The sequence below is a fragment of the Phalacrocorax carbo genome, chromosome 7 (assembly GCF_963921805.1).
Source record: "Phalacrocorax carbo chromosome 7, bPhaCar2.1, whole genome shotgun sequence".
NCBI lineage: Eukaryota > Metazoa > Chordata > Aves > Suliformes > Phalacrocoracidae > Phalacrocorax > Phalacrocorax carbo.
Genome location: NC_087519.1, coordinates 20,582,260 through 20,606,072, shown reverse-complemented (window position 1 = coordinate 20,606,072; position 23,813 = coordinate 20,582,260). Strand labels below are relative to the sequence as shown.

General features: G+C 40.3%; 1 protein-coding gene across 2 annotated transcripts in view; it reads left to right on the top strand.

Moving 5' to 3' along the window:
• ACSBG1 (acyl-CoA synthetase bubblegum family member 1) overlaps positions 1-23,813 on the top strand; it is a 44,567-nt gene that overhangs the window by 18,158 nt on the left and 2,596 nt on the right. The window contains exons 3-13 of one of the 2 annotated variants that reach the window (XM_064456720.1): positions 7,122-7,274; positions 7,928-8,016; positions 8,828-8,948; positions 10,849-10,929; positions 13,762-13,911; positions 16,383-16,559; positions 17,071-17,252; positions 17,874-18,104; positions 18,672-18,889; positions 21,451-21,590; positions 22,610-22,856. In XM_064456720.1, coding sequence (XP_064312790.1) covers positions 7,143-7,274; positions 7,928-8,016; positions 8,828-8,948; positions 10,849-10,929; positions 13,762-13,911; positions 16,383-16,559; positions 17,071-17,252; positions 17,874-18,104; positions 18,672-18,889; positions 21,451-21,590; positions 22,610-22,856 — 1,768 coding nt within the window. In that variant the 5' untranslated portion in view covers positions 7,122-7,142. Of the gene's footprint in view, positions 1-7,056; positions 7,275-7,927; positions 8,017-8,827; positions 8,949-10,848; positions 10,930-13,761; positions 13,912-16,382; positions 16,560-17,070; positions 17,253-17,873; positions 18,105-18,671; positions 18,890-21,450; positions 21,591-22,609; positions 22,857-23,813 lie in introns of both variants that reach the window. The other variant, XM_064456719.1, reaches the window with a different exon arrangement.

Genomic DNA, 23,813 nt, shown 5'->3' with positions numbered 1-23,813 from the left:
GTTAAGACAGAACTCATTCATGCTGGTTTTATACTGATGGAATAATAATGAAAAATACTTTATGTTGGAAAAGACCACTGGAGGACAACTAGTCCAGCTTTCTGTGTATGGGAGGGCTCATGGCTTTGTTCAGCTGAGTTCTGAAAACCTCCAAGGATGGAGATTCTACAACCTCTCAGTCTCTTTCTTAGGCTGAGTCACCTGCATTGTGAAATTAATTTTCTTTATGTAGCAAGAATCTTCCTTGATGCAGCTCATGTCAGTTGCCTCTTGTTCTTCTGCTGTGTGCCTCTGAGAAGAATGTCTTCCTTATAGCACCCCCGGTCAGTCTGTGGCAGACTGCAGTTAGTCTTCTCCAGATTGAAGAAACCCATCTTCTTTAAGGGCTTCTCATACATGGTGTGCTCCATGTACCTGACCACCTGGGAGTCCCTCTTCTGGGCCTGCTTCACTTTGTCAGGATCTCTCTCTTGCACTGGGGCTTCCAAAGCACACTGCTTCAAGTGTACCCTCATGAGTGCTGAGTACAGGGAAATAATCGCTTTCCTTGGTCTGCTGGCTATAATCTTGCTAATGAAGCCTACGATGTGGTTAGCCTTTATCTCCACCACAACATACTGCTGACTTGAATTCAACTTGTCCCCCAGGAACCACAAGGTTTTTTCTGCTGAGCCAGCTGGCATCCAGTCTGTGCTGTTGCATGGGGTGTCCTATCCCAAGTGCAAGACTTATGTCCACTCTTGTCAAGCTTTGAATTTTATGTCAGCCATTCCTCCAGTTTGCCAAGATACATCTGAATGGCAGCCCTGCCTTTTGGCATGTTGGCCAATTCCACAAGTTGTCATCTTTGAAGCTGGTGAGGGTGCATTCTACTGTCTGAGACAATAATGCAGTCATTAAACAGTATCGTTCTCAGGACTAACCCCTGAAGAATGTCACTTGTAATTGACTGCTAGCTAGACTTAGAAATGTTGACCACTGTTCTCAAAGACTAATTATCCTGCTTTTTTTTTTTTATCCACTTGTTATTCTAATTCCATCAGGTCCAAACCTTCCAAGAATGCTGGAGAACGGGGGAGACTTTGTTAAAGGTAACAACATGCCACTGCTTTCCCGATCTCTGAGCAAGTCATTTCATCATGGAAGGCAGTTGGGTTGGGTTTACCAAGGTCAAATAAAGCCTTGTCCATTCTGGCTGGTCTCAGTCACCATTTTATAGCTCAAAACAGTTTCTAGGAGAGTTTGTTCTATAGCGTTTCCACAGACTGAGGTGACTCTGATCGACCTTCATTATTTGAATCTACTTTCTTCCCCTTTTTGAAGACAAGTGTGACATTTGCCTTTTTCCTGTCTTGGGGACCTTAGCAGATTGCCATGCTTTTTCAAAGATGATGGAGAGCAGCCTTGCAATGGCTTTGGCCTGGTCTCTCAGTGTACTCAGTGTCTGAAGCATCCCATCTGGGCCCACTGACATTTTTGTATGTGTCCAGTTTGCGTACGTGGTCCCTACTTTGATCTTCCTCTGCTGTTGTAGGTAAAACTTATCACCTGCCACTAGGCACAGAAACCCAGTAAACACCAAGGTGAAGAAGGCACTGAGTACATCAGCCCTTTTCATGACCTATGTCATTAAGTTGCCCATTATATCCTTGGTTCTCTTTTTGGCTACCAGTGTACCTGTAGAAGCCCTTCTTGTGGCTTTTCATATCACTTGCCAATTTCAGTTCCAAGTGAGTTATGACTTTCCATTCCTGCATGCCTGGGCAATGTTTCAGTGATGTTTCCTCCTGATTACACCCTTCACATGCTTCCATTTTGGTGCATCATAATCAGTTTTAGAAGCGTCGGTATTGTTAGGAAGCTTATTTTGTACTTGTCCTGATGCACCACTCCCTCCACGTCACTTGGTAGAGGCAATCTTCGGAGGATATCTTATTTCTCTTATCCACATTGGCAGTAGTTTAATTCATGTGAGGAGCAGTATATTTTACTGCAATTTATAAATGTTCACTTTTCCTCCAAAGGAAAACGTACAAGTTTCCATGAACTGAAATATTTGTGTGTGTTTTGGCTAATTTAAAAATATTAATGCTATTTATTCAATCTTTTATGTTGGAGAGTTAAAAGTTACATGCTTATTGTGGAAAATTGATACTATAGCAGAAGACCCTTCTCCTGCACTGTGGCAAGGCAAGCAACAGGAAGCTGGTCTCTGTATTTTTTTTTTTAAAGAATCACTATGTATTCAGGCTGATCCATTCAGGTTCACTTGAAATTCAGAACTTCTGTACTTTTGTTTAATCTGTTCATTGGCACAAGGGGAAGTTTGATACAAATGCCAAGCTCTCAGGCTCCAACCTGTGTGTACTGAGCTCCACCTTTTACTAAAAAGTTAAGCTTTCAGGGCCACAGATGTCTTGGAAAAAAAACTATAAAATAATGGGTGAGAGGAGGAATGATGTATTTGTATGGTCAACAGAATGTGATGGCATCATAGCTATGGAATCTGGGATGATGACTGTTGTCAGAAATTATTCCAGCAAAGAGCTGAATACCTTCGCTCGTTGTTAGAGCAAATTTGACAATCATCAAATGGCCCTACCTGGAGCCTCTGGCAGAAAGCACCAGGGGACACTCAATGTCAACCCCTAGGGTTTTGGAGTCTGCTATACTCCAACTGAAGAAGAGATATTGGCAGCATATGAATGGGTTCGAGCTGCTTCAGAAGTGGTTGGTACTGAGGCACAGTTGCTCCTGGCACCCCGACTGCCAGTGCTGGGCTGGATGTTCAAAGGAAACATCCCCTCTACACACCATGCAACTGACGCTACATGGAGTAAATGGGTTGCACTGATCACCCAGCGGGCTCGAGTAGGAAATCCCAGTCACCCAGGAACCTTGGAAGTGATTGTGGACTGGCCAGAAGGCAAAGATTTTGAAATACCACCAGAGGAGGAGGTGACACGTGCTGAAGAAGCCCCACTGTACAACAAACTGTCAGAAGATGAAAAGCAGTGTACCCTGTTCACTGATGGGTCCTGTCACCTTGTGGGAAAGCACCGGAGATGGAAGGCTGCTGTATGGAGTCCTACACGACAAGTCACAGAAACTGCTGAAGAAGAAGGTGAATCGAGCCAGTTTGCAGAGGTAAAGGCCATCCAGCTGGCCTTAGACATTGCTGAACAGGAAAAGTGGCCAGTGCTCTATCTCTGTACTGACTCCTGGATGGTGGCAAATGCCCTGTGGGGGTGGTTACAGCAATGGAAGCAAAACAACTGGCAGCACAGAGGTAAAACCATCTGGGCTGCCACATTGTGGCAAGATATTGCTGCCCAGGTAGAGAACCTGGTTGTGAAAGTACGTCATGTGGATACTCACGTCCCCACGAGTCGGGCCACTGAAGAACATCGGAGCAACCAGCAGGTAGATCAGGCTGCCAAGATTGAAGTGGCTGAGGTGGATCTGGACTGGCAACATAAAGGCGAATTAATTCTAGCTCAGTGGGTCCACGACACCTCAGGCCATCAAGGGAGAGATGCAACATACAGATGTGCTCGTGATCGAGGGGTGGACTTGACTATGGACGCTATTGCACAGGTCATCCGTGAATGTGAAACATGTGCTGCAGTCAAGCAAGCGAAGTGGGTAAAGCCTCTGTGGTACGGGGGACGATGGCTGAAATATAAATATGGGGAGGCCTGGCAAATGGACTATATCACACTCCCACAAACCTGCCAAGGCAAGCGCCATGTGCTTGCAATGGTGGAAGCAACGACTGGCTGGCTGGAAACATATCCCATGCCCCACGCCGCTGCCCGGAACACTATCCTGGGTCTCGAAAAACAAGTCCTGTGGCAACATGGCACCCCAGAGAGAATTGAGTCAGACAATGGGACTCATTTCCAAAACAAGCTCATTGCAGCTTGGGCCAAAGAGCACGGCATTGGGTGGGTGTATCACTGAGAACGATCAGGGGTGGACCATTCAAGCACTGGGATACACATTTAGCAAAGGCCACCTGGTTAGTCAACACTAGGGGATCTGTCAAGTGAGCTGGCCCTGCCCAGTCAGAAATCCTACATACTGTGGAAGGGGACAAAGTCCCTGTAGTGCACATTAAAAATATGCTGGCGAAAACAGTTTGGGTTCTTCCTGCCTCAGGCAAAGGCAAACCCATTTGTGGGATTGCATTTGCTCAAGCACCTGGGTGCACTTGGTGGGTGATGCGGGAGGATGGAGGAGTCCAGTGTGTGCCTCAAGGGGATTTGATTTGAGGTGAAAACAGTCAATGAACTGAATGGTATGCTGTTAATTGCTATATAATGTTGTATATCGTCACTACTATGGTTGTATATGTATGGGACCTGAGCATTATGTAAATCGTATGGAACAACAGCTGGATACTGTCATGGTTTTAGCTGGCGTAGAGTTAATTTTCTTCACAGGCATAGCTGGCACAGTGCTGTGTTTTTGACTTAGTATGAAAATAATGTTGATGACACACTGATGTTTTAGTTGTTGCTGGGTAGTGCTTATACTAGTCAAGGACTTTTCCAGCTTCCCATGCTCTGCCAGGTGCACACGAAGCTGGGAGGGGAGGGGGCACAGCTAAGAGAGCTGATTCAAACCGGCCAAAGGGATATTCCATATCATGTAACATCATGCCCAGTATGTCAACTGGGAGGAGCTGGCCAGGGCAGGGAGGCAGCAATCGCGGCTCAGGGACCAGCAGCATCGTTCAGTGGGTGGTGAGTGGTTGTATCGTTTGTGTTTTGGCTTTTTCCCCTTTTTCCCTTTTTAATTTTATTTCATTATAATTATTGTTCTTATTATCAGAGTCATTATTATCATTATTCTTTTATTTTTATTATTAAACTGTTCTTATCTCAACCCACAAGTTTGGTTTTTTTTTTTTCTTTTGCTCTTCCAGTTCTCTCCCCCATCCCACAGAGGTAGGGGGAGGGAGTGAGTGGCTGCGTGGTGTTTAGTTGCCAACTGGGGATGAACCATGACAGTTACCCAGGATCTTTCATAGCTACTTGTTTCCTAAACTGGATTTGTGATGCCCTTCTTCCACTGACCTAAGTAAAGCTCCACACCTATGTTTTGAAAATCATTATATGCAATTTACACATGAGAAAATGAAGGCATGTGGAATTTAAGCAGCTTTATTTGTGTTTATTGCTGTCATTATTACTTTCTGTTTGCCAAGAGAACAAAAGCGAGACGCTGAGTAACATGAATGGTACGTAATGTAAGTCAGGAAGATTAATCCTGAATTGAAACACATCACGGCTTTGACTGCTCAGTTTACTTTTCTGCACCAGGGTTTTTATCCTCTTACGTGAGAACATGTAGAAAGGTGATTTTTAATTTTGCCAAAATACTCTGTATATGCTAGGATATAGCATGGGGCAGTGAAATCTTCAGATATAGTTTCACAGAATAGTGGCAGCAAACTAGACTGCTTTTGTTATTTTTCAGTTTAGGAGTTGTACTTTATCAGCTGATTATGAATGATCTTTTCTACACAGCTAAGTAATGAATTTTTTTGCTGCAAGAGAAAGTTGGTTTGGGGGCTTTTTATGTATATTTGTGAGCTTATAATAGCTTGCTGTCCTTCTGGTTGTCTGTGCAGTTTGCAAACCTGACTTGAGGGAGGCTGCAAGTGTGTTCTAAAACTCTCATATGGATCCAGCTATGGCTGATGTGTTCATATATTGCTAGAAATGCTCAGAGAGGTAGTTTCCAGGCCCTTTGTGAAGCAACAGGAGGAATAGCATTTGAGAAGGATGTGAAGCATGTTGTACTTTTGAATGCTCCAGAACTGCTTTTTTTCAGCCAGAGAGGCACCGGGAAAGAGTAGAGATACTTGCTGAGCTTTCTTTACAGTGTTTGCTTTCCATAAGTGTAGTAAAAGACAATTGTGCTTATTAACTTGTATCAGAAATTTCAAAAAGTTGTATTTTCTGTTACTTTTAAATTTGATGAACTTAAGTTCTTTGGTCTGAAATTTTCCACCTGTTCTCTGTAGAATATATATTTTTTTTATGTTTCTGCTAAAAATATTTCTTCATTTATGAAAGTAAATCTAAGGAAAACAATGTTGTTCTTCAAATGTTATATTATTTTGTTCAGAAGTATGGGAACTGTTTGACAGGGGAGTCATGAGTGGGGTTTTTTTGGTCTTCCTTGTGAGAATTCACCTAAATTTTGCCAACTTACTAACCCGTAGATTTTCTAAGGAGTGTATTTATACTCACAGCGTGCTTCTTTCTGTGTTTGCAAGAGCCAAGTAGACTCTTTTGTGACAGTTACTTCTTGTGAATGCCAGGGACTGCACCAGTGGTGAGGGCCAAGTGACATTAGTTGGTGCTCTGTCTGCGTCCTGTCAAGGAAGGGGTGGAAAAATACAGGGGGGGGGGGGAAAGTGGATGGTAGAAAGACAGGGTGTGGAAGGCAAGAGCAGAAGGTGGTGAAAGATGTTGTGGAAATAGGGTAAGACAGGAGTAGATATACATACTAGAACAAAGGGCAGATGGCCAAGGAAAAAAAACTGTGGGAAGTAGTGGGGAACCAGGAGCAGGGTGAAGGAGCATGGCTGGAGGGGAAGGAGGGAGGAGAGAGTTATGACAATTAAAAGGAGCTTGGATGCTGAACAGGGGCAGAAGTTTCAGATCTTTCAGATCTCTGTCGCCTTCTGATTCACCAGCTACTCCATTAGCTCAAGGGATAGTGGGATGTGCAGGGCTGAGCATCAGCAAACAGATTCTCTGGAATTGGTGGTGTGCCTGTAACACACAGAAGATAAACATAATTCTGTATGGTGGCACTTGTATTCAAGATGCAGCATAAAGGGTAAGAAATAAAGATTTCTCTTTCTACGTGGCTTATTTGACAGTTCTAAAACTGGAAAGCCCTTCTCTCAATGGGTGGGAAGTGCCAGAGTTGTGCTTAGTCCTGCAGTCTTTATTCAATCCTCTTGTCTTTTGCTACACAGTCACAGGGTATTTTTCAATGATAGAATACCTTGGTGACAATGCTTTTACTTCCCAGAGTCTCTGTGGACTTCCTTTGCTGATGGCAGAGTCAGACTGAGAATAGATAACTCATGTCCGCAGACACCCATAACGGTTCATCAGATGTTCAAGGAGAGCCTGGAAAAATATGGATCCTTTAATGCTTTGGCCAGCAAAAAGAATGGGAAGTGGGAGAAGATAACCTTTTCAGAATATTATTGCCTCTCCAGGAAAGCGGCCAAGAGCTTCTTGAAGGTAGGTATAGGAAACAAAACCAAATCCTTTTTCTCCTTTTGTCTCCTTTAAAAAACCAAAACAAAACATGAACAAACAAAAAAACCTCAGAACACAATATAAGAGGCTTTTCCCATTAATTGAATATCAGCAGTCATATTCTTTCTTGAAATAATGATGAGAATTGGTTATGGTTGAGGTAACGCTGCTGTCAAGGGAACTTGACTGGAAGTGAAGAGCTTCTGTGTTATACTGTCTCACTGGAGCATGAGTATAAAGCTCAGCATAAAGCCTTAAGATTAAAAAAAAGAAAAATAGGTGAAAGCAGTGCTGTCATGCATTTGGCAAGACCAAGACAGGTTTTAAAATATTCTAAACAGAGGGTAAGACTCATTATGCTCTTGTTCATTTTGACAAGTTCTGGTTTTTGGGCCTTTCTGGACAACAGAGCTGAACCGCACAGGAGAAGGTAGCGAAAAGTTTAGAGTATGTTAATTGCTGATAAATACTGGTTTTGCTATGGATATCAATACAGAGGTGTGTGTGGACATGTCTTGTCAATACCAAAATAATAAATAAATCAAAACTTTCCACGGTTTATATTTGTATGTATGTTTCATGGTATTCTCTGCAGTGTGCCTATATTATGTAGCCTTATGCTTATTATTTTTAAGCTTGGTCTTGAACGATTCCACAGCGTAGCAATCCTGGGATTTAATTCTCCAGAATGGTTCATCTCAGCTGTTGGAGCTGTTTTTGCTGGGTAAGATTTTATTTGGTTTGGTTTTGTGAGGGGGTTGGGGTTTTCTTCTATTACTAGGTCTGGAAATGTAACAAATCAGTATATGGTGTCATATCTTGGAAGTTGTGCTGTAACTGATTAGCATGTTCAGTGGCCTAGTGGAGTGTCATAGGTTTCAGTAGATCTGAAATAGTCCAGACACTTGTAAAATGATCCTCTTTGCTATGGACTTAACTGTGACCGTCACACAGAAGCTATTGTACGGTATCTTATCATTGGAAGATGTGGGAAACAGATGAGATTCCTAGTTTTATATTAATTATATTTGTCTACAGGAAGATATGATCAAGTAGATGAAGTGACAGATAAATACTAACTAGCCTGATTCCTTCTGTCCTGATACCTGTTTATACAATTTGGATTTTACCTCTTAAGCTGTTTCTGTGCCAGTGAAATTCAAATTGGTATCTTTGTGCAACTTGAACAGGAAGAGGGCATAGTGGTTTTTTTACCACTTCCTGACCTAACTCTTGTGTAGCCTCAAGTGGGTTAAAATGCTGAGTGCTAGCCTACAGCATCTTTGACTGAGTAGGTTTCAGAGGTAGTTGTTGCAGTGTGCATATATCAGATTCTTGTGTATCTGAATACTTGAAACAAATGCAACAGCTGTGCTGCTGTTTACTTCCACATCTTCATACTATTTTAGCTTTCATCTGATCTTTTATTATTCTCTTTTTTGATCCTAAGTGCATGTATATGTGTGTATGTATATAAATATATGTTCTTGTACATATAACTAAAAAATATATATTTATACATCTTTTTGATACAGAGGAATTGTCACAGGAATATATACAACCAATTCTCCAGAGGCCTGCCACTACATTGCTCATGACAGCAAAACCAATATCATGGTTGTGGAAAATCGGAAACAACTGGACAAGATAATGCAGGTACATGGTGGCTGAGTGATTGCTTAAAAGCCATAGTTTTCCAATTTCTTGATGCTCTAGTGGTCCCAAATACCATATTCACTATCTGTATCATGAAACCTTTCATGGGAGTGTTCTTATTCAGAAACCTGGCATCTGGTGTTTGACCTATTGGGTAACTTGCAGCTCTGTTCTCTATAGTGTCTGTGACTCATGTCTAAGCAGTTCTGACTCTCCTCAGCAGAGAGCTCACTGGCTGTTTGTTGCAAACTTACCTGGAAAACAAACATGTTTTGATCCCATGTTTGTAATGTCACCACTCAATTCCACTTGGAAAAGCACAGGCCACTTGAATGGAAGAGATTAGGATGATGCAAGTTTGTAAAGGCCTTCCATTTAAATGTTAACGATGTTAGCGTTCAGAATTTCCTCTTTCCAAAATGGCATCTTTTCCTGCTCGTAATATTAATCATTAGGGTGGTTGAGTTCACTGCACTTTGAGAGCATGATGGTTGATGTGAGATAGACTTCAGTGAGAAAGGAGGAAGCTCCTTAAGTGAACAGTCACAATTTTGACAAAACTCTCTGACAGCTTTGAGTAGCTTTCTGCAAGGGTGCCAAGTTGAAAGACCAACTTGATGGAAAGATCCCTGTTGCATGACCTGGGGGAGGAACACGGGGCAGCTCCCTGGGAAGGGCTTGTCTGTCAGTAAGGTGTTGAGGGAGGCCTGTGGCTGAAGATGAGTCATCGAACTTGTACTAAATTGCACTCTGTGCCAAAGCATGGCAGCCCTCCATGATGGAGTTTTCCGCCAAAAACATGTACCTGCCACAGAAAATATCAGTAAATTTTTTCAAATGTATTTCATATCAGTTATGTATTAATTGCTTTGTATATTGTAGTTTTCTTTTATCTGCAATTTGGAGAAAGAGTGATTTCTATAAATATTCTGGAAAAACTTAAAATCAGACAAGCCTTCTTGCAGTGTCATTGACTAGGCTATCTTCAGGCTATGCTGTCATGAATGTGGAGAGAAGAATATAAATTGAAGAACTTGAGAGATTTGATTCATACACATTTCTAGAAAAAGACAAGACAGCTCTGGTCCACACTGATTTATCCAGCTGAGGGTTTTTTGAAACTTTTGTTTTTTTTCTGGAAGAACCCAAGACTGACATAATAACATTTCAATTGTTATCCTTCTAATAATATATACATAATAGCTACCATCAAGCCACTGCTTTTGTGTTAGCGCAGATTGATCAAGTGAGTTCAGAATGTGATTAATTCAAAGGCATCTATGAGGCACTGGGTCCCACAAAGTTTAGTGAAATGAATGCTCTCTGCAGGTCATGCAAAGCAGAGAAAGAACTACTGAAAGCAGCAGCTATTGCTGTCTGCCTGTAAGCCTGAAGGTTTTTATTTTATTTATCCTGAAAATGGGCATATGGCTTCCTTTCCTTTTTCTTATTTAAGAAAATAGAATGTTGTTTTAGCAGTTTAACGACAGTTTTTGCTGAGGTATTTCCTCCATCTTTATTGGTATCCACAGCAGCTAGGGTCAACTTTTAGCTTAACTGTTTCTTGATGTGCCCTTTGGGGCATTATGAGAAAGAATGCTGAGGAGCCATTTCTGATGTGGGTTTTTTTGTATTTTGGTTTTTTTTTTTAAATCTTGACTGAAAACATATTTTCTACAGGAGACTGTGTTGCTTCAGTTTTTCTCCTCTTTTCTTCCCCCCCCCCCCCCCCCCTTGTTGAGCTAGTTGGTTGTGAGTTTTGGGGAGAATATTTGACAATGGAGGGAAAGGGGAGGTTTCTTGTGACTGTCAAGTTATCACAGTTTTGGCAGTATTTTCGTGGAATGCACGCATCCCTGCAATAATAAATAATAAATTTGTTTTTAAAAAAATCCAACAGATCTGGAATCGCTTGCCACACTTGAAAGCTGTTGTGCTATATAAGGACTCCATTCCAGAGAGACATCCGTATTTGTATACGGTATGTGAATGCTAGAACAGAATTATAATTGATGGGATATTATTTATTTGATTAACTTCTACTACATTTAATCTGTGGAATCTCTACCATTTAGAATGCATTGCTGTGTTCTAGCAAACACATTCAAAAGCTTCATCAGCTTTTTCTGTTTAATTTACCTGTAACTTCATGTTTGATATTTGACATTTAAAATCAGAGCTACCTTGCTTAACTGTATGTCTTGTATCTTCCTGGCTTTTTACTTGATTGGATTAACAAAACACCTATAGGCTTCAGGTGGAAAATGTGTACTCTCAGACCGTTAAAAATAAAAGTTGTCCACTGGTGCTAGTGAAAACTGAATCCAAGACCATGAAAATGCTTGTACTCTATGGATGATAGTTGCATTTTGTTTGCACCAGATATTTCTGGTGATAGGCAATAAGTGAAGAGAAATAACTACAGACTACACAGAGAAGCACATTTTCTCAGTATATGTAGTATCTTTGTATCACATGGTAAAAATAAAACAGAAAAAGGGACAAAGCCAGGATCAGAAATTTCTGAGTGGTAGCAGTCCAGCCTTTAGTTTAAGAAAGATGAGGACTTATAGCAGAACAGATTTTTATAAACATGTTATTCCAATATATTTTGAAAATATAATTGAAAATAATTAAGTAGCAAGAACGCAAACCCCAGCATTTTAAGTGGACTACAGATTTTCAGATTCTGGCCTGAAGATCTTCAACTGGGGAAATAAGATATTAATGAAGAGTGAACAGTGTAAAAATATTTTTAAATATCTGCGGTTTTGGTAATCTGAGGGGTTACTAGATACACAAAAAATCTTTTCCACTTGTTTTAATCAGATCTTCTTTTCCTATGTTGATTAGCATATAACCATTAATAATAAACGGTTACTGTTACAATACTGTACGTACTGGTATAGAGTATGCCTTACATTGCAGTACAATAAAAGATTAATACAAAGATGATCATACTGTTTATGTTTCTTAGTAAAAGGAATAACTGCTAGCAATTAATTCTGGAACAGCTTTCAGTTGCTGAAACTTAAATGCCTGTGAATTCATATATTTGAAAACACCCCTGTTCAGGTGTCACATAGGACACATTTTTTCAGTGGAGAAGGGTAGCTGTGAGAGCGTCTGACGGTTGCCATAGTTTGTCGTCTAAAGGAGAAATTAGAGATCAAATCACCAAAGGCAGTAATGATTGTTTATTCAGTTTGATGTAAAGCAAACCACGCCAACCACATGGCATTTGATAAAAGAGCTTTGTATCGCAAGTTGACAGCTAACATGTAATGAGCAATTGCTGCGGTAAGGGCAGAGGCCTAGTTCACTGGTCAGTGTATGTTTCCAGAAGGCAAATGCAGAGTCAGTAGTGTGTGTGACTCTTTGTTTGTACCTTTCACGCTCTGGTGAATGGGAACACTGGCTCTTGCAGGTACTGTTCAGTAAACAAAGCCTAGGCAACAGATTCACAGTGATTAATGCATTCTAGTATGAGAAGACAGTAAGGTCAGGAAAACAGGAACGACTGCTAAGTCACATAGAAACAATTACATCCTTGACACCTCCAGACATTCCAGGAGCTAGCGAAATTGACCCAGCCACATTTTGTGGGATGGGATAGGATATGATAAATCCTCTGCTTGCTACAGAGCTGTGCGTTCTACTGCCTCTTTTTTCAGAGATGTGTTTTGTTCGAAGAAAACATAAAACTGATGATAGGTAATTATAAGAATCCTTAGGGACAGCGTTGCCACCCAAGAAAAGGTAGTCTAGGTGACACAGAGACTAACTGTTTTAATCTTAGTAGCACACTGGCAATGGCAGAGGTCTGAAGGAAACAAGAAACTCCCCCCAAAGCACAGACTCTCCTTTTTTGCCTCTGCTGTCCTTCGCATCATCCCCTTTACTATGTGGTCTATATATATTTCCAAGAAACCATTGAAGAATGGAGGTGCTGCATCTTGCATTTGAATAACGCAGTTCTGTAGCACAGTATGAATCATCTGATTCCAATGGGAAACTGACTGTTTTGTTATTGACTTTCTTAAAAAAATTGCTATACCCTACTTTTCAGTTAGCATTGAAATCAATAGCATGCTTAGCAGCACATCGGGTGCATGCAATAGAAGTACCTGGGAGCAACTGATACAACATAAAGGATCAGGTTCAGCATTCTTCTGGGCCAATTTGTGTGGCACAAAAGTCCAGCATCATAAAAGGTTTAGCTCATTCTAGATGGAGCCAAATTTGAATGGAAGTTGTGACCAGTATCATATGTATCATATCTGTTTGCTGCAAAATAGCAGATAATTTGGGCAAATATTCACACATCTAGATGATGATGCTTTTGCAAAGAAGCTTTCATCCAATTGCTTTATATTTGTATTTGTATAGAGGAGAAGGAATTATAGATGGAATGTCACAAGTGTGCTGCTACTTTAAAATGATACATCCAGATTCCTTTAAATAAGACTCAGAATCATTCTAATGGTGTGAAATAGCAACAGAATTTTAACTTCTATGACTTGCCCACAGTATCAGTGTTGGAGGAGGGGACAGTATTACCATTTCCTTCTTAAACACTGAAAAGACTCATGGCAGCACAATTTTAGATACTCTATTTGCAATTCGCATATAAAGTTCTAAGTTAGTCTTATCATACTTCTTAGATAGACGAGACCTGGCAAAACTGGCCTTGGAAACATGTTCAGAGCAATGCAATGAATCTTTCTGCCATTTTTGAGACTGATAAGGTACTGCATCTTTCCTACTTGTAAGAAGCCATTTGATAGCCTGTATTTTCTGTTACGTGTTCTAGATGGAAGAGTTTCTGGAATTGGGAAATGACATATCTGATACGACTTTGGATTATATTATTAACTCCCAAAAGCCGAATCAGTGCTGCGTGCTAATATACACATCTGGAACAACTGGGAAGCCAAAAGGAGCCATGCTGAGTCATGACAATGTATGTACTTTAGGGTCTTCCTTTCACATAAAAATAGCAAAGTATGTGGATATTTATTCCTGTGTTTTGAAATGACTGGTACATAGTAGAGCCCTGAAATCCTTTTCCTTTTGTAACATGGATAGTGTACTACAAAGCAATATTCAAAATGCAGTTGGCTGTTTCTGGTAAAGTATAAGCATGGCAAAGAATGAAACTCCATTCAAACTAGCACTTCACAAGGCTGAACAGTTTGTTATGAATATCAGGGGGTTTTTATTCACTGTTTTTCTTGTGTGATATAATGCATATTTGCACAAACATAATTCACAGATTGCCATAAAGTGTCTCAGATGATGTTGCAGGTCATCTTAAAACAAACAAATTACATACATCAGCCAGCCACTATCAAAACAGCCTGATAGACTGCTTTTGGAAATTTTATTAAAATTGCAGATGGATGTGTGGGGTTTTTTGTTGTTTTTTCTTTTTTTTTTTCCTTTGGCATTATTATATTCCTAGATCTGCATCTGCCACTGGAGGATAATGCAATCTAATACATAGTCCTGGTACTTACAATAGCCCTACTTGCATTGTTGCGAACAGAAAATTTTCCAGTGATAGTAAAAAGCAAAGTTGTTTGCAAAAAGGACTTTCCTCAAAGGTCTGCTAGCAAAGATCTGGACTATAGTTCTTTTGGGCTTTTATATATATTTTTTTTTATTTTTTTTTAAGGTGGCTGAGCAGGACTGGAAAGTGGTAGGGAGCCTTTCTGAACACAGACAATCTGTGAAAGGGCTGGTCTAAGCCATGGCCTTGCCTCTTAAAATAATACAGAAACTATTGCAGACATGCACACTGTGAGGAGCAGTTCACCCAAATGTAGGGGATGAGTATGGTGGTATCTGGAAGCAGAACACAGTGGGCTCGATAGACAAAAAGAGTGATCTGACATTGCAAATCCTGCGCTGTTCCATCTCAAAGGAGTCTGGTGTCACTTCCATGTTAGCTGCCAAACTATTCCTGGCAGCTGATCACGAACAGACTATTTTTATGTTGATGAACAGTGGAAAACATGCCTTGCCTGTAACTGTGCTACTGCCTTCTTTAGTCAAAAGATGTTTGCCACCGTCCATGTGCAAAACCAATGCTGAGTCAGTCATATATGCACCCACACAGATCTGCTGTGAGTGTGCCTATGTATTGTGAGACTTGGAGGATAAGGAGGGTAAGCAATCAATATAGCCACATCTCAAAGGCACGATGTTCTGCCTTCTGTGTAAGTATCCCATAGCCACTTGTCCACTGCTACTATCTAAAATGGAGTGGCCTGGCCTGACAGGATGCTGCTCCTTGAAAACCTCCCTTGAGAATCTGTATTTCCTTAGACCAAACGTACACTTGTACCTTCTAATTTATTAGAAGGAAAAGGAACTGGCAGGAACACTCTGTGATAACAGGTTTGCATGTGATTTGTATCTCTTCCCTGCCATCTTGAATAATCTCATTTCTGTGTCCTGCCCTACCCATTTTAGATTACAGACTCCTCTGAGAAAGAACTGTGTATTTTTTTTGTTTGGTTGGGGTTTTGTTTTTGGGTTTTTTTTATTTGCTTTGTTTTGTGGTGGGTTTTTTTGCTGTGCATGTATGTCTTCCCCCCTGCCCCATACCATCACTTATATTTGTGGGTCTTCCATATGCCATATTCTGATAATGAAGATATGCACGTTTAGCATGCTTGAACTGCATCTTCTGAGATAAAGTGGGAGTTAGGAAGAAGGTGGAAAAACATCATACAGAGGTCAAGCAGCACATCTTCAAAAATATTCATACATGCAGTGCTGCTTGTGGCGGGGTGTGTGTGTGTGTGTGTGTGTGACTTGTGAACCACCGTGGTGAATATCCCAGAGGCTTCCAGAGGAGTGGAATATAGCTGCTATCTTCTTCATTAGTGCTTAGCCAGATGATGATCGATACAAGATACTGAGCTCATTGTTGATACTAAACTGTCCTTTGGGCTCACTAATCACTGAATATTTATTTTCCTTTTTCAGGTAAACATAGACCTAGCACTGGTGTAAAGTGCTGTCTTGATAGACGGCATGCATAGTAGGAGAGTTGCAAAAGAAAGGGCAGGTGAATTTACTCCTTGTCCATCCAGCCCGTGGCTGCCCTGCTCAGTGTGTCACTAGGGTGTGGGGAGTTGGTAGTGTTCATGGCACAGTCAGGCAGCGGAAAGACTGCATTTGCTTCTCTTATCTGCAAGTCTATGTTGCTGCTAAGTTCATCTGGCTTTTGACTGAGTGTCCCCCAGGGAATTGGAAATCTGGTGTGTTGTCAAAGATTGCAATGTCTTCAGCAATTTCTGTGAGCACAGATTCTTCATAGTTACATTAGCATAGCACGAGGATCCTTAGTTTGTGTTAAAAGAAAAAAAAAAAAAAGAAAAAAAACCCACCATACCTGATGAGTCTTATTATTTATTTAAACAGATAACTTGGACATCAGCACATTGCAGCAGAGCAGGAGATATGCAACCTGCAGAGGTCCAACAGGAGTCTATAGTCAGTTATCTCCCACTCAGCCACATAGCAGCGCAGATATATGACCTGTGGACTGGAATCAAATGGGGAGAGCAAGTTTACTTTGCTGAGCCAGATGCTCTGAAGGTACCTGCCTTGTATTTTACCTAATTAAGCTTGCACTTCTTCCTCTTGGAAAGCATCCCAAGGAGAGAATATTATCTTTGAAAAGGTGCAGAAGATGAAGATTGAGAGTCTGCTATTGCAGGAGTTATGGAAAAATAAAATCCATTAGGCTTGTGACACAGTGCTCTAGGCTCCAATTAAACGGTATAATCCAGATCCATAAGCTTCTATTAAGGCAGAAGAATATGCATCTAAAACAAAAGTATAAGCAATTTTTGGAGGAAAGGGAGGCAGAAGGAACTAAACCACTAGTGCATTTCCCTTTTTGTATACATACCTCCTCCGATGTGTCAGAGCTGACATATGTTGGTGCATACACCTGACTGAAGTAGGTTCAGCAGTCCTTCTTTATATCCTACATGTTTAGTAAAGTTCCACACGTTATTGCAAGATGCAGGCTGTATCACCAAGCCTCTTAATCACTGCTGTGGGCCTTTTGCAATGTTTGGAAATGGTTTAATGATTTTAACAGGGCAGCTTGATCAACACGTTAAAAGAAGTGCAGCCAACATCTCACATGGGAGTTCCCCGAGTATGGGAGAAAATCATGGAGAAATTAAAAGATGCTTCTGCTCGGTCAGGATTTATGAAGAAGAAAATTCTGTCATGGGCTATGTCACTTAGCTTAGAGAGAAATCTAAACTGCTCAAGCAGGTATGTATTATAATGAGTGAGATTTCCATCAGCTGGGAAGTAGCTATCTGCTTGTAATAAACTATGAAGTGTCAGTGAGACCCTAAGTGTAAATGGGTAAAATTTGGCCAGGCAACACAACAAACAGTTATGCAAGAGGGAGGGTGTAGTTATCAATTATAGCAGGCTGATCTCAAACACAGGTGATTCTTAAAAGTGTCCCTCCATCCTCCCTGAGAACATACTCCCACTAACACGTCCCCCAACTCAGTGTCTTCTGTGACTTGAAAAGGTTAGTTTTCAGCTGAGAGGGTTCCCTGATGTGGTGCACCATGTGACTGTGCAAGTGCTAGTTACCTGTGTGAGAAGAGGGCATGAATTTGGAGGAGGCGTATGACGGGGGGAGGGGGTGGAATATTGGGGGACAGCTCAAGAGTTGGAGTTTACTAGCAATGAAAGACACTGAATAAATTAAAAAAGGACAAATATTTAACCTGTTCTTACTGATGTAACTTCTGTCAACACCCAAAACCAAATGGCAAATATATCTCTAAACCAGATTAGTGTTTGATTTGATTTTGGAAACTTCATAGGTTGCTCTGACTTACTTTCTCCTTCTCTTGTGTGTTTTGTACTTGGCAGTGATTTAAGGCAGTTCTGGACAAGGTTAGCAGACTACTTAGTGCTTGCAAAAATACGCAATGCACTGGGTTTTTCTTCCTGTAAGAAGCACTTTTCTGGTGCTGCTCCTCTCAATAAAGAAACACTGTATTTCTTCCTGGGTCTGAACATCACCCTATATGAGGCCTATGGGATGAGTGAGACCACAGGCCCACATTGCCTATCTGGGCCCTATATTTACAGGCAGCACAGGTAACTTTTTTTTTTTTTAAATATGGTATTTTTTGTTATATCTATGAGAAGAGTGTTTACTAAGTTCAGCAAAGATTTTATCGCTTATTTTATTTTCTCTCAATGCATTGCCACTCTATTGTGGCTTTGGGAGGCAAAATAACTTCCAGGTCAGAAGCTGAACACCTTGTCTCCATAGCATGCCATGCCAAGAGCGCTGAAAGTGGTCTACAGCATTCTATGCAGATCACAGTTTCTAAATCTGATGTATATCCTGGCTCTGATCCAGGGTAGGATAGCTTTCAAATGCAAGACCTTAAATAGAAAAGTGGTTTTATGCCTGAAGATGCAGAGTGGGGAAGAAAACAGGAAGCACAAGGCAAGATACACAGCCAAAAAGTGCTTAGATACCTAACACATCTGCCCTGGTGAATTAATATTCCATAGGTTTCAAACAGTTACAGCAGGGTGTTACTTACAGTCACTAATATTTTGATAGGTTCATGGATTTGGCATGTTGGACATCTTATCAGTATTACATTTAATATTTCTGTGCTCCTTGTGGATTTTTCTGCTCTTCTCTGATAGCTGTGGTAAACCAGCACCTGGCTGCAGAGTGAAATTGGTGGACGAAGATACAGAAGGCAATGGAGAAATCTGTTTCTGGGGAAGGACTGTTTTCATGGGTTATTTAAACATGGAAGACAAAACAAAAGAAGCTTTTGATGAGGATGGGTGGCTGCATTCTGGAGATTTAGGAAAACTAGACAAAGATGGCTTTCTCTATGTCACTGGAAGAATTAAAGGTAACAAGCAAAATCTTGCTCCATGTTTATGGAAACGGTTCAGCACTGTTCAACTACATGTCATATGTGGCCCATCTAATTAAGTGTCTTTCCTCTAATGCCAGCAGTGTTGACCTAATAGGAAGGTAAAATAAACTTTCCTGTGATGAAACCATGATGTGCCCTGTTCAGGAAAGGTTTCCCTCTAGTCTGTAATAGGTGGACATGGCTCAATTACTACAATGAGGCTTTTTACCTTCCTGACCTTTATTAAGTATTAATTACAATTAGTAATTTAAAATAATAATGCAGGTTGAATGTGTCTTCTATGTTTCTAATGATCCATTACGCTGTCTGGTCTCCTTTTGAATCTTGCTAAATTCTCTTAATTGCACATTAGAATGTTTAGGCAGTGATGAGAGACAGCCCTCTTACATAAAAGTTGTTGCTCTGGGTTAGAGCTAGGTTCCTCTCATGCCTTAGGTGATGTGTTTGCAGAGACTACTAATGAAGCTAGGGGGCAGAAGGGAAAGTTAAAGCTAAAGCAATAAACTAAGCTTATGTATTATTAAAATACATAGCTTGAAGTCTCACGTGGACAAGACTGGTCACTTGCTTACTTGAAAGCTTTTTTTTTCATGATACATATTCAGAGAGTGGGATTAGTCACAGTCGAGATGTAACTGAAGATTTAAAAATTGAGTAACTATCATCTTAGAATATATGGTGAGTCACTATGGAGATAACACAGATAAGTGAATTTGTCATGGGATGACATAGTGTCCTGTTAGGAATCAGGACTTAAGTAGATGCTATTAATAGCCTGCACCAAATGCAGCTATCTTGATTTTAACTTGCTTTCTTGTCTGATTCATTTTCCTTTAGCATAGCAGTTAGCAACTCCTAGTCTCATTTGGTCATAAGATTTATGTTTCACTTATATCTTCCTTGATTGCTGAACTAATAACAATTAAATGACAGGAAATGTACAACATCTGGGATAAAATAACTGTCTGTCCAGTTTGATTAAATATTTAAATCCAAGTCCAAATAAGGTAAAATCTAATGGGAGGTAGTAAAGCTTTTCTTCTAGGGACTGAAACAGGACTTCTTCCTTTGGTTCTGTGGGTCTTAGGAGTTGTAGGACTCATAAGCTGCAAAGCACAAAGATGTAGATAGGGAAGTCCTTAAGGGGGGAATATTTGTAGAGGTGTGGAAAAAGTTGTTACAATTATTACAGTTGTCTGGATCAGCTCGGAAAAAGCTGACATCTCAGGCAATGAAAAAATTAAGAGCCAGAGAGATTGGTAGCGGGTCTAAGGCAAAACCAGGACTACAGCAAAAGGAGGGGAGAACAAAAGGAAAAAATAGACATAGACAAATCTGGGTACACAACTAACTTTGGTGTGTATGTGTGGTTTGACTGAAATCTCTCATTCCATAAAGAGTACTTGTGCTTCCTCAAATGAATGCAGTGCATTGACTAGGGAGAGAAATAACTTTTCTAGTTCTGAGATCAATGGCTATTCCATACCAGAAGGTTCAGTATATACTGGAAGTTATTTCTTGTTATGGTTCTTATGGAGCAGTAGAGATGGTAGGGTCCAAACCTGTGAATGCTGGAAGGGTGCAATATTCCCTTGATGCATCGATATTCTTCAAGTTTATCACTGACAGGGAATCGGGTACCTTAATCCTTAATACATACAGTCAGCTACATTATTACACAAAGGACTGGTATGCCATTTGTCTATATCATTTGTTGAAGCATGTTCTGAAATGCTGCAAAGACTATTATTTGAGGACAGTGAGAAGTCACTAGTGTAATGAGTTGGAGAGCAAAGAGTTGGAATTTACTTAGGTAATACTCAAATTTTTAATAATTCCAATGAATATCTGTATTATAGTTCAGAATGAAAGCATTCAAGTAAAAATAAGGTATCACTACCATTGTTGACAAGCCTTAAAAATATTAAGACTCCAGTCTGTCATTATATTCCCCTTATGTCAAAAGTAGAGCAGGAATCGCTACTGTCACTGCAGACTTCTTCTCTTAAGATCTTGACTTCTCCCTCCTCGCACTCCTCTCTCCCTTCTTTCCATGTTGCTTTTAGGGAGCCTTTCTGCAGTAGTAACTTGTGTTTGTCTGACCCCTCTTCGTGGCTTTAAGAATTACTTTTAATCATTATGTTAAAAATGAACTTGCTTTTTGTTGAGATAGCAACAGTAAAATAGAGAGTGAATCCTATGCTAATTTGGAAGAGATGATTACTTACAGAAAAATACCAGATTATGCAACAGTGCCTCTTGAGAAAAACTAACCTTTTTCTGGATTATGTAAAAATCACCTGGAGCAAATATGTTATAGTGCGGGAGAACTGAGAACTTGAGCACATATTTGAAAAATATTAGCATTTTTATTTTTAAGATAATTAATAGGCTTAGTTCTCTTTGAAAGCATTCTTTGAAAAAAATATCTCATATTCTTTATGTCAGAATAAGAAAAGTGGGTCGATCCAGACATTAACCTGATCTTCAGAATTTACTTGAATTCAACTAATAGCCTTTCTTTTTTTGCCTAGATTTGATTGTTACAGCTGGGGGTGAAAATGTGCCTCCAATTCCAATTGAAGATGCTGTTAAAAAAGAACTCCCAATTGTTAGTAATGCTATGGTGATTGGAGATAAAAAGAAGTTTTTGTCAATGTTGCTGACCCTAAAGGTATACCTGTTTTAATATTGATTTCAGTGAAATTATATACCTGCACCTAACAAAACAAGAAGAATTTTGAGCTGTTTGTAAAAAGATCCAAAACTAGATAGGGGGCGTTAGTGGGAAAAACAATATATAGCAACTACAGACCAAATCCTGATGGTCTAAACTTCTTATAATTAGATGATCTGATACACATTTATGTGTTTACTGCTGTTGCTCCTATACATATAAGACCTTTTTTTTTTTATTTAAATGCAAGTTTTTAAGTGTTGAAAGACTGAGAAATCTCTGTTACAGAGCACAATAATAGCTTTAATTCTTACAGGTGACCAAAGACAACAAAGGTTTCTGTTATGGGCAAAACCAGCTTGTAACAGAGACTTTCCGACAGAAGTGTTTCTCTACAATTTGTTCTGTGCATATAACACAAGAAGAATGACTGTAAAACAAAATAATTAATAGCTTTGCTGTGGTATATGCTTCAGTTGAGAAATCACTTTTTCTAAAACATTTGTACTTCATGTTCTGTGCACATACATAGTGAATGACCCTTTAGTTTTTTTCCAGTTGTTTACCTCTGCAACTGGTACTCCCTATCTACAGGTACAGTAGAAATAGTAATTTAAGAACTCTAGCTTCAAAGAATGCTTCTGTCAAGCTGTTTACATTACACCACATAATTCAGTTTAACTATGAGCTAAATGTTCACCTGTAACAATGAAGTAATTTGGAAAATAGGGTAGAAATTCAAGGTCTGTAGGTGGACTTTATTGCCCAATTTATTGGCACATTTTAAGTCTGTTCATGTTATCTGCATATAAGCCAAAAATATTGTCATTTGGTAGAAAAATGGAAAGAAAAGCACTATCATCTGTAGGTCTTTCTGCTTTTTAAGGCTTACAGAATGCTTGGGTCTTGATGCTGAGCCTTCTTGATTCTTACTAGTCAGGGAGGACCTGATCAGAGAAACATGTGATGCCTTGTAAGAGTGAGCATTTGACGATTCGCTTAATTTGATATTTTAGAGCATGCTGGACCCAGATACATCTGATCCCACTGACATTCTCACTGAGCAAGCTCGAGACTTCTGCCAGAAGACTGGTAGTAAAGCCACTAAAGTATCAGAGATTGTAGCTACAAGGGACCAGGCAATCTACCGGGCCATTCAGGAGGGGATCAATAACGTCAACATGAATGCTACTAATAGGGTTCATTGTATTAAAAAATGGATAGTCCTGCCAAGAGATTTTTCCATTTCTGGGGGAGAACTAGGTAAGATTTACTGAATTATATTGAGATATGCCTGCAAAAAAAGGCTGCTGATCTAAGAGTATTCAAATACAGTTTTGTATGCTGAATTCTGGGTACAGCCATTAGAGGCAAAGGAAAAAAATGTTATGCATATGTTAAAGAATACAAGAATACGTATCAGTCTGTGGTAATTTACAAGTACAGCTCTATAGTTACGTTTCAGATTGCTTTGGGCAAGTAAACAATCAATTCTGCTTAACTCCTTGTGCGTTACAGTATTAATAACTTCCAGTAATAATGAATCATAGAATCATAGAATCGTTAAGGTTGGAAAAGACCCTTAAGATCATCAAGTCCAACTGCTAACCTATCACTGCCAAGTCCACCAATAAACCATATCCTCAAGCACCACATCTACACATCTTTTAAATACCTCCAGGGATGGAGACTCAACCACCTCCCTGGGCAGCCTGTTCCAATGCCTGACAACCCTTTCAGTGAAGAAGTTTTTTCTAGTGTCCAACCTAAACTTCCCCTGGTGCAGCTTGAGGCCATTTCCTCTCATCCTATTGCTTGTTACTAGGGAGAAGAGACCGACCTCCAGCTCGCTACAACCTCCATTCAGGTAGTTGTAGAGAGCAATAAGGTCTCTCCTCAGCCTCCTCCAGACTAAACAACCCCAGCTCCCTCAGCCACTCCTCATAAGACTTGTTCTCCAGACCCTTCACCAACTTGGTTGCTCTTCTCTGGATACGCTCCAGCACCTCAATGTCCTTCTTGTAGTGAGGGGCCCAAAACTGAACACAGTACTCGAGGTGCAGCCTCACCAGGGCCGAGGTCAGGGGCACGATCACCTCCCTGGTCCTGCTGGCCACACTATTCCTCATACAAGCCAGGATGCCGTTGGCCTTCTTGGCTACCTGGGCACACTGCTGGCTCATGTTCAGCCGTCTGTCAGTGAACACCCCCAGGTCCTTT